The following is a 14,768-nucleotide window of genomic DNA, read 5'->3' on the forward strand; positions in this document are numbered from 1 at the left end:
AATGTGTGGATTTATGCATTTCTCCTTGGTTCACTTTGGACTGGCACCCGCAAGGACGCATTTGGCTCTGGAGGTGAATTGAAATGTGATTGTGACACAAATACACACAGAGACACACAAACAAAATGCATTTAACACTGCAAAGTCTTTGTCTCGCTTGCTGCAAGTCGAGGATTAAGCAGTACCATGAAAAAGGCCAGAAATCCAAAAAATGACGTGTGTGTGTGCGTGTGTGTGTGTGCGCACATCTGAGGACTATTAGGCAAACAGCAGCTGTTTAAAATGAGACTCCCCTGTGTGCGTTCTTCTCTGTGTGGTGCCCTGTTAATCAAGAAATGTTGACTCTTCCTGGGAGCAGACAAGCCAGCGATCCATCATAACTGTCAGAGATTGTGTGTGTGTGTGTGTGTGTGTGTGTGTGTGTGTGTGTGTGTGTGTGTGTGTGTGTGTGTGTGTGTGTGTGTGTGTGTGTCAGACAGCCAGGCAGAATGGAAAGGAGTTTCGGCTTAGTTTTGGTTCACTCTGCCAGGAGATATATTATTTTATTATTATTATTTACACTTTTCAAATTTTTCAAGCAAGTAATTTCCCAAATAATTTCTCCACATAATATATGTGGCCATATGGTTCAGTACTTTCTATGTGAGTACCAAACAATCTCAGTCCTCCTATTTTATTGCAAAGATATTTTTCGATATTTGCTGTTGAATTGCCTCTCAGTATTACTCAGGATGAAAGGCTGCAGTTGTAATAGAAACTTTTGTGTTTGGCAGCATCCAACAGTAAATTATGGTCAGAAGTTACCTTGTTTAGGTGTAGGCTATTAGCTTTATGACTACAGGATGAACTTTGATATGTGTTTACAAAGAAAAGGCTTTTAACAGTGGGTTTTATAAAGCACGTAAGTTAATGTAAACTGTAAAACTCACTAGAAGATTCAGCTCCTGGTCTACTCTCTTTCTGCTCTTTCTTGAATTTTACACTAGCTTTGTAACTGACTATATATCATAAATGTCAGTAACATTTGCAGTTCCTAATCCTTCATATTGTGTATGCAGTAAAATGAAGATTGCCCTTACAGTTAGACAAACAGAAACTCGATGCTTATTGTTTTGATCTGCTATTAGTTCTTAACGCCTCAAGTCAAAGCGCCTTGTTTTTACTTACTTACTTACTTTTAAAGACATTCGCTCTATTATAATTGAACCAACCAACAAAACTTGCATTTTCAACTTTGGTGAGTGAAATTTTGCTTTTTTATTTGAATGTTTGCACTAATTAAACAGTATCTGTGCACCTTGCTAACCATGATAGCTAGCATTAGCTCATAAATTAGCACTTCACCCTCTCATCTCAATGTTTCAACAGCACAAATATAGTGATAGATATAATGCTGAACTTAAGGCGATATATACCATCTACTGCAAAGTTCATGCTATCAGCAACAACATCAACTGTATCTGTGAAAATCTGTAGCTTCAAATTACTGGCTTTATTAAAACTGGCTTGGAGTCAGTCCCTTCTTCATTTTTCCCTAACACTTACGATACATTTCAACTTCAGTGAAAGCCAAATTCAGAAAACACAATTGTACTCTTTCAGTGTATTGACTGAGGCGGCAGTTCCTCTGGAACTGATGGGGACTGTGTACACCTACGACTGCTTTAGTCTAACCTTACAAAATTGTCACTTAAAAGTCTGGTAACTAAATCTGCTCAAAGGAAGATTCAGCTTGTTTTAACATTCAATATCCTGTGTTTGAGACAGCTGGCATTATTACTGTGAAATCATTCATGTTCACTAGACTAAAATTTTAGCAATGGCTAAGATTATATAAATGCTTAAGCTAACATAGTGTAACTAATGTTATATCTTGTAGAACCATTAGTAGGATACTTGGTAGCCATTCCTGTTACCAAAATATTACGTTGACACTTTCTGTTCTGTACAGTTGTTTCTCTTTTTTACTGTTTACATTATTTAAAGTTCAGTGTATTTTTTGCAGTACAAAATTGAGCATTGAGAATGCTGTAAATGTCCTTGGATTGGAACTAATTACATTTTTGGTATCATGACATCACACACAGGTTAAACTTCAGCATAAAGGTTCCAGACAAAAAAAAACAAACCCAAAACACACTGTAAAACCTGTACACTGGTCTCCATAGGAGCTTCAGCTTTGAATTTAAATACACTAACATTCCTATACGTGCAGGAAAAACTCACCTCATAGACGTTGAACTGGCTCTGTCCTCTGGATAGTTCTCTGTAGCTGGTGCTAAATTCTCCAATAAAGTCATGACTACAAACAGAAATGAAGAAGAAAGGAGACAAGAAAGAGAGCTTGAAAAAACTTCAATCTTGTCAATTAATGTTAATGTAATTTTTCTAGTTTCTAATCCAGAGATCATTAAAAAGCCAAAAAACCTAAAAAAAAAAGAAAAAAAAAAAGGCAAACTTGAAGAAGTTGTCATCTTGTGATTTAACAAGATTCCATTTTATGTTTGAAGTTTTTAAATCAACATGAAATGATAAGAATCCCAGAAAAAAACAACATCATATACACCTCAGAGCAACAATTAGGAGGTTTGTTGTTACGGAGGATTAAAGCAGGATTAAAACACTTTCATGGACAAAAATCACTGCCAGCATTTCTTCCCCATTGAAAAAGATACACCAACACACTATGGCTCAGATTAGGAGTGACACTGAATAGATTCCAAAGTACAAAGAATAGAGAAATAACTAACTGCTAAACTACAGCTTGACAAATGTTGCTGCGTTTTCTTTCTGTCTGAATGCCAGCAGCCAAAATCCAGACTCATCATTAAGCAGTCAATCGCTGACGATCGTGTACTCAGCTTTCTTACCTACTGAAAACATAGACTTCTGTTAATTATGTGTGACTTAGGGATTAACTGGGTGCAGGAAGCTGACATGTTGAATGTTAATGCAATCAAGACACGAAGTAATAAGGAGAGGCACTGCTGTCTGTTTATCAGTGATTGCTAGCGCTGAGGTTATCAGCGCATATCAGATTAATATCTGTACAATAAGCCCTGAAAGCCTTACAGTCACACTCAGCAGTTCTGGAAAACCATCCTGAAAAATGTAAAAATGCAGAGCTTTAACAGTTATTACTTTGATCTTTTCTGTCTTGTTCCTGATCAACTGCTTGTGCAGAACACCTTATTAGATATTGATTTGTACCCCACCTTTACACCAATTAAGCTAATCTGAGCCCAGTTAATCACCTTAGACGACCATATTAAAATGCTCAGCTTAACAGAAGAAATAAACAAGCTTGCAGCTTGAGAAGGAATCAAAAGCTATAGCTATTTTCTACAGTGGCCCTGAGAGGCCAAACGGACTGCAACTTAAGAAAACACCAGCAATAAGAAAAATGCTGCAAAAGCACACAAAACACAACGGAAATAGGAAAAAGCACAGGGAAGTGTTTCTGGGGAGACAATAACCCGACGGACCAGTTGCAGGAACCAAAATATGGTAGTCGTGTTTTATCATGATTCATTTATTACTAATAACGGATTTTTAGGCTAATAGTTAAGCTAACACGCTTACCTTTCATCTTTTCTTTCCTCATAAAATCGATAGATCCTCCAATTCTTTTAAGTGTCTCCCGATGCAATTCTTAGCATATTTTGGTTCCTGCAACTGGTCCGTCGGGTTATTGTCTCCCCAGAAACACTTCCCTTGTGCTTTTGGAAATCTGTTGTTTCCTATTTCCGTTGTGTTTTGTGGGCTTTTGCAGCGTTTTTCTTATTGCCAGTGTTTTAAGTTGCAGTCCGTTTGGCCTCTCAGGGCCACCATCATTTTCCCCTCTCATAACAACTTTATGGAGGTGGAAATGTGTTCATAACTCATCTTAACATTAGGAACATCCAACTTAGACTGTCTGCAGTCACTCTCAGACCAACTGGCAAATGTTTGCAAATAATTAACAACAATAATTAACAGAAAGCAAAAGATAGCAGACTGACTCCAGCTTATTGCCATTTTATCGCATTTTATCACTTCGAAAATAGCAACTGGCTGCGAGTGGCTGCAGACCTGTTGCTATTTTCAAAGCAACGATTTCAAAGGAAAAAGGATTGACGTTCACTGCAAAATGTAACAATAAATGTGGTCATCTCGTGGTCTCCAACCACTGTTGTCACTAGTATGATTGTTGCCTCCCTGATCTCCTCATTTGTGTATTTAAGTCCTCTTTCTTCCAGTGTTCACTGTCACGTTGTCGGTGTAACCTTCCCAGTTATGTCTCGTCATAGTCGTCACAGTTTTCACGGTTCTCATAGTCACAGTCATAGACTTAGTCTTCAGTGTCATAGCTTAATCACTGTTTCATAGTCTTGTACAGTAATTAGTATCATAGGTTTTCATAGTGTGTTTTCCAGTTTAGTTGTCTTCCCTGCACTCGTCTTAGCTTTTGTTTTGCCTTCTGACATCAGCTATAAAAGGCTCGGTTTTTGTTTAAAGTTCAGTCCCATCTCCTCGCCTGTGTCTGCTCTTGGGTCCACCTCACTCACACTCCACACGTGACAATTGTAGCATTACACAACTACATATCCCTGAAAAAAATTCAGTCCAACAGGCCTTGAAGTTTGTACCATTTGAAAATGTTCATGTAATATAAACAGCAAAAATACATGTCTGTAAATCTGATTTTAAAAGCAATAGCAGCAGCACAGGAATGCCAGCATTTATTATTTTAGCTGTAGAGTATTTACACCTTACGTGAGCCGAGTGAAGTGAGCTTCTGGAGCCTGTAATATAAAAGCTTACACGAAAGATGACTTATTACGATAAGTATTTACCTGCCGTCTCTGTCCCAGTCGTACACCTCGATCTTGATTGTTCTGTTAGGGGAGGAGCAGATTAGAATCAGGTTAACAAAACAACTTTTTCTGCTGGTGTGCAGCTAAATTTTATACTCCTGGAGGCATTAAAATGCTTATTTGCACCATGCAACATATTTAAAAAGTAAGACACAATGTTGCAAAATGATGAAGTACACCGAGACCAGAAGAATGCCAATTTCTTTCTTCGATGTCATGGAGCTTTTAGTGGAAGCAGATCCATTCTGCAGCTTATCTTTATTCCAACACACTGTTTGCCTGTCACTGTACACCTCATCTCCAAATACATCTATTTTCTGCATCCTATTGTAGCTTATGAGGAAGCTGGTAGAAAAATAAATAAAAACAGAACAGTCTGCAGGAGGCAGATAATGCTGCGCTATCATGCCATCAACTAATATCTGCAATATGAGGGTTATTTCTGCCTGATAAAAGGGAGTGACACATGGAGGGTGTGTGTGTTTGTGTCTGGTGGGGCATAGAACAAACAGCAAATTAAAACAGAGGAAGCAAAAAACACTCTGCTGGAGAGAATGAGTACTCATATAATCCCAATCGATTAAGGCTGTTGTTTTCACAGTGAAAAGCAGTTTGGGAGCACGCATGCTGTACCACTTTCTAAACTTGCAGTATCTAATTGGAAATCAAAGCCAAAGCTGCACTTTTTCCATCCTTTTTATCTCCCAGTATGAGAAAGAGTGGAAATGCAAACCATCATTAATGGGCCTTAGAGCTGCTTAGTGAGACAGATGGACATTAAAGGAAAGAAAGCTGTAAAGATAAGGAGTGGGAATGGGCTGTCTGATAATGATGAGCACTCTGATGATGAGTGTGTTTCCTGGCTGGCGTAACGTTGTCTCCTGGAGAGGTACAAGTACGTGCTGATCTGTCTGGCATAAATGTATTTTCATGTGTTTATATAGGCGGGTGTCTTATTAAGTCGGTGTTGTGCCACAGCTCAGCAGGAAACATCCTGTCACGGTGAGCTTTGATGATGTGATGAGAAACTGACAGCAGTTTCACAGCCTCAATGTACATGTTTGCGTGTGTGTGTGTGCTTGAGTGAGAGTGAGCAAGTGATTGCAGGCCGACCACAGCATCTATGCACAGACAGACACAGTTCCCTATTGTTTGCCAGCCTGAGCTCCCCGTTATCTATTTTCCCAGACTGTAGAAACACACACTCGACTCCTGCGTGTCTGTGTTTCTGTGTGCGAGTCCACTGAGCTTCCTGACTCTTCTATTGATAAGGCACGCTGTGTCTCACCTCATCCAGTAAGCTTACTGGACCAAACTTCAGATCGATGCTGCTGTCTGTTAGTTTAGCTATGTTAAACCCTGTTGTGTGCCCTTTTCCCACACAGCTGCTGTCGACACAGGAGACGGGACTCACGTGGCTGTTATAAGAGAGGCACACACTTTTATCTGCTTTAATCTGCTTTCTCACTTGGACTTCTGCTGAGATGTAAAGTAAAACAGATGTTGCACAACAAATAATTACACATAGCGATGTTTCTTTAAGATATTCGAGGATATTATGCAAAAATGTGTCAGCTTTGTCTTTATGCCTAAATTGTAAAACTTTTAAAGGGGACCTATAATGTTCCTCCTTATATTCTGTCATATATTTACTACTAATATGGTGTAGATATTAGTGGGCAGCACGGTGACATGGTCGGGGTCTTTCTGTGTGGAGTTTGCATGTTCTCCCCGTGTTTGCGTGGGTTCTTCCCGGGTACTCTGGCTTCCTCCCACAGTCCAAAGACATGCAGTTAATGGGGGTAGGTTAATTGATCAATCTAAATTGCCCATAGTTGTGCATTTGGGAGTGAATGTGAGTGCGAATGGTTGTCTGTCTCTCCCTGCGACAGACTGGCGGCCCATCCAGAGTGTACCCCGCCTCTCGCCCTATGACAGTTGGGACAGGCTCCAGCGCCCCCTGTGACCCTGAAAAGGATAAGCGGAAGCGGATGGATGGATGGATTTTAGTAGTTCAGGGTGCTGCAAATGCTCAGTTTCAGTTTTTCTCCTCTTGGCTGTGCATGAGTGTGGTGAGAAAGATTTCCCTAACATGCTCATCTTTGGCAAAGTTCACAATTTCTTAAAAGAAAGCTGAATGAAATGCTGGTTAGCCTTTTAAGAAGAGGACCTAAAACAGCTTGTTTAAAGATTCAGAGGCCTTGAGACCCACTAGTCCTCTAGAGAAAAATGTAACTCCAACTGGTGGGTGAGTAGTTGCTGGCTGTCACCAACAGGGTGATTGCTGTGATGATGCCTGTTGTTGCTTTAGTTGCTTACAAATTGCCACAGTCACCCAAGCTTTATATAGAAGACACCGTCAGCAAAGTGATAGTTACAAAATCTGAAGCAAAGCAGAAAATGAGACATTTTACCTTCAAAGCAAAAGCTTTGCTTTACTACTACAGTTTTAAAGCTTTCATTGCACTGATGATTCACCTGGTGACTCCAAATGCAATCAAAGTAATCCCCTGAAAGTTTTCGGTGCATCACTGTAAACCACTTTGTGACCAATTTCACACTAGCCGCTGACAGCAACCTCCAGCAATGCACACTTCTCCTAGGGCTGCTCGATTATGGCAAAAATGATAATCACGATTATTTTCACTGAAATTGAGATCTCGATTATTTGACGATATTTATTTAACCCTTTAAGACCTACCATAGAACCAAGTCCGCCAGAGCTTATATTATTTTTTTCTTACATGCTGTGCAGCCATTTTTGGGAGCAAAAATAATATGTATGCATTAAGTCCATAGTAATTACATTAATTGCAAAAAAGTGCAATAAACTACAAAAAAATTGAAAATCGTTTTTGTTTTTTTTACATATATTTCTACTTGGGGTAATTTAAGAGGCTTATCCCTCAAAACTTTAAATACAAAAAAGTTGCAAAAAATAGTTTCCCACCACGGGAAATTTATTTTGAGTGTCTTCATAGTTTTATTTTGGAGATACAGCAATTTTTATATACTGCAGGAAAAACAAAAAACAATCCTATGATGCAAATTTGCAAAGAAAACAGCAGGTGCACCAAAACAAACTATTTCCATCAGTGCAATTCGAGTTCTAAGCATCACAGAAACTATTCAGAAAAGTATAGAGTCAAACATGACTTATAAAAACACCAGTATAGGCTTTTAAGGTCTACAAGTAAAAAACTACATTTTCCGCGAAAATGACGTCACTTCCAATTTGCCAAAATGAGCAGCGCGAGAGTAAAGCACGAGGGAGGGGCTAATAATCGGCTCAGTCATTTTTAATGATCGTTGAAAGCCCAGATCGTAATCGTGATTAAAATTAAATTAATTGAGCAGCCCTAACTTTTCCCTAAAATCAGTGTTTATCAGCAGATCACTGACATTTCTCTAAGCCTGCATCCTGTGGCTTTAGCGGCTGCCAGCAATTATTCACCGACTGATCAGGAAATACACATTTTCCTCTAGTGACCACTGGTTGCCAGATACTTGCAAGCAGTTCTCTAGGCCTGAGTGACAGGAACAAGACATTACATTAGATGCTTAAAGCTGTCCCTTCCCTGCAGAGTTGCTTTGATTCAAACAGATTACATCAACATGAGCAATGTCATTGCTTGCCTGAAATTTTAACAAACATCTAACCAAAATATGTAGATATCTTAAGGAGTGGACTCATACATTTTTGCCTCCGGTCGAATAAGTATTCTTGCCATTTGTTCAAATAAGCTCATCTTTAACCTGTTAGGCCCCCAGGGTTTTCTGAGCTTCCTGCTCGAAAATGAAATGCCCAAAATAAATAGAGTATTTCTCTGCAAGTACAAACTCCGTGTATACAATCTTGGTATCAAAATAAAGCTAATACCTGTGCAATTTCATCAGAGGTGTAAATATTACTGCAGATGTTACTATGTCAAAGGTACTGTGACTCAAACATAGAACAATTTTAATTTCCATCGCCTAATTTTTAAAAGTATTTTCTAGCATATAAAACCTTTGAAAATATGCTTTGATGCACATTTAATTCCAACAAATCACGTAACTGTTTGGTGTCTTTGCTTTTTCTGGTGGTTGTAGAAATGGTTTATATGAGATTCTAGCTGAGATTCAGATGTTTCTGTGGATGCTACACATGTCGAGACTTATATTTTTGACCTTGTGTTATAACTGATTAAATGCAATCTCGTCCCTTTTGCCCCGGTACTGGGGTGCTTAACTAATTAAACTGTTTCATCGCCAGGTTTTTTGCAAAGAAATCTAAAGAGAAAACAAACATCAGTTTCTAAATCAATGGAAAAAACAATAAAATCAGATATTTTGTAACATATAGTGTGTGTGTGGGGACTGAATTGTGCAAAATAAATGCTGGGGGCAGACAATGAAGAAATGCTGCTCTCTGGATCTTTGCTTCACTTAATCCTGGTATGACAAAACCATTTCTAGCAGTCTGTTTCTTGTGCATTGACCCCACGAAACTAAATATAAACCCGACCACCAGAAAATAATATGTTCTTTCTTCCAAAGCGACTATGAAGCATATTTCTAAAAGCATTGTTTGGATGACACATCAGTCACAGGCTTCATTTAGAAGTCAAACCGCTACGCTGCTTTCAAATGTATAAACATGCACCGACTTTGATGAAGTAATCTTACTATAAAACATGACAGCCAAACACTTTTCCAGAGGAAAACTAAATCATGCATCTACACTCATCAACTTTTCCCTCCTGCTGAAACTGACAAATGTAATATTTAAGCTTGGCAGCTGCAAACAGTATCATGCATTATTCATTCGCACTGTACTCAATTTAACAAATGCTAATTTCCTTACAAAATACAGTAAATATATTTTCACTGTCACATTTATTTACATCAATTTCAGGATTATTTCCTTTTTTTTTTATTATTATTATTTTTTTTTAAATTAAAAAAAAAAATAATTCAGGATTATTTCCAAAACATGGCTTACAGTAAGAGACCTCACAAATTAATCATAATGAAAACGCTCTATGATGGGCAGCTTCTGTGATTTAAAATGAACCCTAATAAAAAAGTGACACAATAATTGACGCTAATTAACCCCCTATAGATAATATTGTTCTAAAATAAGCAGATGGGAGAGAAAGTAAGGCACAGACACCCATGTAATGTTTTAGCGCTACGCAGCCTGAAGAGGCCATCAGACACTGAAATCATCAGAGGTGCATGTATTACTGAAAATGGCATTTTTGAGTGCCTTTCGTACTGAAAAGAACTCCCCTGGATGATTCAGATGGCCGTCTTGGTCGCTGCATTGTACTTAACCTGCCATAATAGCTGCTGTCTAAAAAAAGAGACATACCTGTCATAATCACCGTTGCAAAGAGCTCGAACAGGGATTTTAAAAGCCTGCCAAACAGGGTTCAGTGTATTCTTCACCACCTCTGTCTTATGGCAGATGGTAAACCTGCAGAGACAACAAGGAGGAGAGGCAGTGAGGAAAGTGCAACACTGTAAAGCCAAAACAGCTGAATGGTGTTTGTCCGAGTAGTATTTCCTGGCTTTGGTTTACTGCTGCTATCACTGCTAGACCAATAAGCTCTATTCCTTACTACATATATGACGAAAGTACCAAGATAAAGAAAACGGATAACAAGAAGACTGATTTCCATTATTCTGCTAATTTATTTACACTGGTGTCATTTCAGCTCAGCGGGAGAGTCATTACAGGTTACCACCAGATAGTGCTGTCATTTACGGTCATGCTACTTTTTCCTTTTTTTGCTCTCGGGCTCACTTTGAGCTCACCTGCACACATCTCACATGTGAAGTGGAGCTGACAAGACACAGGTGAAGTGAGGATAACATTAATCGAGTGGATGACCTGTTATGTTGAGAGCAAGCGAGAGGCAGAAAAACGGAGAAGGAGGAGGTTTGCAGTTAGTTTGCAGAAACACTAAGAAAAGCTGCTGGCGTTGCAGCCACCGAGTCCCTCCACACTGTTCTTAGCTTCCTCCACGCTAAGGTAGCTCTTCCTCTAGCAGCTGGGGCGCTGCTGCAAAAGTGTGGCGAGCACAGAACTGAGATGTATAGATCAGCCCCATTGTAACTGACTGTCCCAATTTACCTTGTCAGACGGGGCATCTCTATCTCCAAGATTTTGCACTAACTGGACGTCACATGTATTTCGCACATGTTAGTGAAATGTAGCGCAGGGATGACTGTTGGAGTTTCCAAGTTTGTTGCTCAGAAACCCCAAAACAAAAACAATACAATATAACATCATTTTATTCATTCTTATTGTGCTTTAGAGCGTCTCTAGCTCCACCAGGGCAAGGCAGAGCACAGAAACAGCAGCAGGAGAAAGGAAAAGATGGATTTAAGAAATAAACATAAGCAGGAATAAAAACAAGAGTATTCAATTAAAGAGACATCCAGCTAATTTCCTGCCACTTTGAGTGGAAGAGTGTGCACGCTGCAGTACTTTCCTGATACTCAAACACACAGACATAGAGGGGAAAAAAGCTAATTTCATTAGTCCCTCAGCTAGAAAGTGGACTTGGTATCTCCCACCCTCAGAGCAGAAGGCTTTATCTGACTTGTAACACACTGCAGGATGGAGAGGAGTGTTCATGGGGCGCTCTGGATTGAAAACACAAACAAAACGGATGTGCGCGCACACACACACACACACACACACACAAAATCCTTATCCTATTGCTTCCAGATACACTCACATACATCTGTGCGCACGTTGCTCATGTTAGCGTCTCCACATGTCACTCACATAAATGCTTAAACAGGCAGGATGGCTTTTGATCTGAGACAAATCAATGAAAGCAATTTCCTTTGGATGCAGGGAAGGATTAAACCAGACCCGGAAGGGGAGAGGGAGCAAAGGGGGCGCGAAGCAATGAAGAGACGGGAACTCACGTGCCGTCCTCGTTGCTCCTGTAGAAGACCAGGAAGGGGTCGGATTTGCCAAAGAAATCCTTTTTGTCCAACTTGTTTCCACAGAACTGCATCATCACTGATTCCTAATGAGGAGAGAGTGAAAGGAATATATTAAGTCAGGGTGGAAGGCTGAATATTCTGATTGCAGCATCGTTTATAATACGGGTTTCCTCTCAATATGACTATGATAGCACAAAGTAACTGTAAAGAAAAATAAAAAGATCTTACATGATGATAGACTGATCCAAAAACTGTATTACTTATTGTCTACAGTTGTGTTTTATTGAATCTGCTAACCTCGGTTCTCTATTTTGTGGGCTCGGGAACTGCATGAAACAGATATTCAAAGGGAGCTCGAGCCAGTTCAGCTTCTTGCCAACACTAAAAAGAGGTACGCCATTTTTCATGCAAAATTAAGACCGACATTCAAATAGCTGCTGTAACTGGGGAAGCATCATTACAAATTTTGGACCTGAAATCCATCCAATCGTGACTCATAAGGCTGAATCGAATAACCGTCATAATCCATTTAGCTTATTCTGCTAGCAGCAGAGCTAGCATACTATGAAGGAAACAAAGCGCACAGGGTCACACCTTTGAAGGAATGCTTCCTTTCACATTGTTGTGATGTCATAGTTTTGCAGCATGGAAAAAACCTGCTGATGTGGAATAAAAAAGGAGGGGAGGGGTTAATGTTACAGGGGATTGGTTTTTGTGTGTCCATGGTGCTAAACCACGAGATCACAGCAAGGTGACTGGTCACCTGGTCGACCCTGGACCAACATTAATTATGATGACTCAGGAACAACACCGACACGGGGATATCAGACTGTGCCAGTATGATTTATTCAATCTCGGCAGATGGCAAAAGTCAAGCATTAGTATTATGTGGAAAAAGGAAAAAGTTGGATTGGTAACTTTAATTTTCCATAGTGCCTTAAGCGCTTGTACAAAGTGAAACATGCAGAGAAAACGGACACATGCAGCATTTAGCAAACAGAGGTAGAAGTCACTTTCTCACCCTGCAGTTGTTCAGCTCCTCAGCTTTCACAATAATGGTCCCGCATTTCTTCCCTGGAATGCCTCTGTTTATGATACAATACAGCAAAACATGAGATTACAGTCACCAACAGCGTATTTGTCATCACCACAGTATTTTGTCCACATGTATTCTTCCGCCTACACTTCAGGGTTAAATGACAAGTTGAAAAACACAGGAAGACGGCTCACGTTTCTTTACTCGAGCTGCCATCAGCTCAGGCGGTAGAGCAGGTCATCTACTGATCGGAAGGTTGGTGGTTCAATTCCTGGCTTCCCCTAGTCTATTAACCCCAAATTGCTCTCCGATGCATCCATCGGAGTATGAATGTGTGTGAATGTTACAGCACTTAGAACAATGTGCTTGTGCGAATGGGTGAATGGGCTTTGAGTGCTCAGAAGAGTAGAAAAGCGCTATACAAGAACCAGTCCATTACCATCAGAGCAGTCTATACAGTCGAAGGGCAGTCAGTGAACACATTTAGCTTGTTTGATAACAGTGGCACTGGTTTCTAGACATCCCGCATAAGGGTTCAGGCGGGACTGTGACCTTCTCACAGCAGGAAGGGGACTTCCATGTGTCTGAAACCACTCCCGTCCTGCACAGACACACAGTCAGTCGTATTTCTGTGTGTGAAAATGTGTCAGGTTTGTTTGCTTGCTCACTGTCAACCACAGGAGACAGACGGAAAGCTTCTTTTCTGAAAATGAACCCAGCCAGTGTTGAGATGTTTTTCTCTCATCGCAGTTGACTACACACTACGTATTGTTGCTACAAGTTTCCATGAAACACGCTTTATATTTTTATATTGTTACCAATATTTCCATCTATCTATCTACCTACCTACCTACCTACCTACCTATCTGGGTCATGATGTAAGTAGTCGAACCCTTAGCATGCCCTGGGTCTGCTTTGCAGCCTCCCAGCAAGACATGCTTGAAGACCCTCACCTGGGAGATCTCAGGAAGATATTCTACTGAATATTTTGATATTTTACTATTCTACTCAGATGCCAACTGACAATGATATGACAGGGTAACGTGTCATCATTGTAGTCTTTGCAGTTGCAATCACCCAGGACCAGTTTGCACTGGTTCACTATACAAGGGGCAAATTCCACTGACAACATGGGATCATTCGGACAAATAAAGGCCCTAAAGCACAACAAAGTAGCAAATCATAGAATCGAGTGATTAAATTTGATTAAGCAGACAAAGCTGTTTAATATCCGTGATTGTCACCTCTCAAATTCGCTGATATTCCTATGATGCATTCCAGAAAATCAGGAATTTTAGATTTACAAGCAGAGCTGGGAGGAAAAACATCACTCGCATGTTTTATTACCTCATTTCCAAGATATACTGTTAGCAAAAAGGTGTTTGTGTTTCCGTGCTGTTTGTGTGCGAGTCCACACATGAATCAGCTTCTGCTCCTGGGAAGGGCACAGAAGCTGTAGCAAAGACTGGAAGGTGAGAATAGGTGATGCACGTCGGTGTGGGTGTTTAACGTGTAAGCGCTTTCTCTGCATAAGGTTTTCAAGGTGAAGTCACCATTTACTGTACCTCCTCCTCCTAAACAAATATGCTCTTTAAACAGTCCCACTGCACACACACACACACGAGCACGACCAAAAACTTTCAGTGTTCTCGATTTTGGCACTGAAAAAGTTGAACTACACCTACATTTATTTAAATATGTAACAAAATGTGGGCTGAGAAAAGGCGACACATGCAACATAAACAACATATTACCACCTAATCAAGCCAACGTAACCGATGCATTAGCAAACAGAGCACAACTCCCATTTATGTAGAGTTTTCTTTCTGATCCTGGCAAATGCAAGTCAATCATTTACTCTCCTCGAGCTCTGTGGACACCCACCCAGATCCTCGTGGATTTGCGGTTACTTGCTCTGGACTGCTTAT

The 14,768-nt window shown here is 40.0% G+C and overlaps 1 protein-coding gene across 1 annotated transcript in view; it reads right to left on the bottom strand.

Annotated features, from left to right (window-relative positions):
• The window catches only part of LOC102297242 (copine-8), a 100,758-nt gene that overhangs the window by 31,536 nt on the left and 54,454 nt on the right, over nt 1-14,768 (bottom strand). The window contains exons 7-11 of the mRNA XM_005915719.3: nt 12,826-12,889; nt 11,784-11,887; nt 10,213-10,317; nt 4,836-4,877; nt 2,227-2,302 (exon numbers count right to left, since the gene is read on the bottom strand). Coding sequence (XP_005915781.1) covers nt 2,227-2,302; nt 4,836-4,877; nt 10,213-10,317; nt 11,784-11,887; nt 12,826-12,889 — 391 coding nt within the window. The remainder of the gene's footprint in view (nt 1-2,226; nt 2,303-4,835; nt 4,878-10,212; nt 10,318-11,783; nt 11,888-12,825; nt 12,890-14,768) is intronic.

The sequence above is a fragment of the Haplochromis burtoni genome, unplaced genomic scaffold, assembly GCF_018398535.1.
Source record: "Haplochromis burtoni strain Fernald_Lab_line unplaced genomic scaffold, NCSU_Asbu1 Contig_14, whole genome shotgun sequence".
NCBI classification, from domain to species: Eukaryota; Metazoa; Chordata; class Actinopteri; order Cichliformes; family Cichlidae; genus Haplochromis; species Haplochromis burtoni.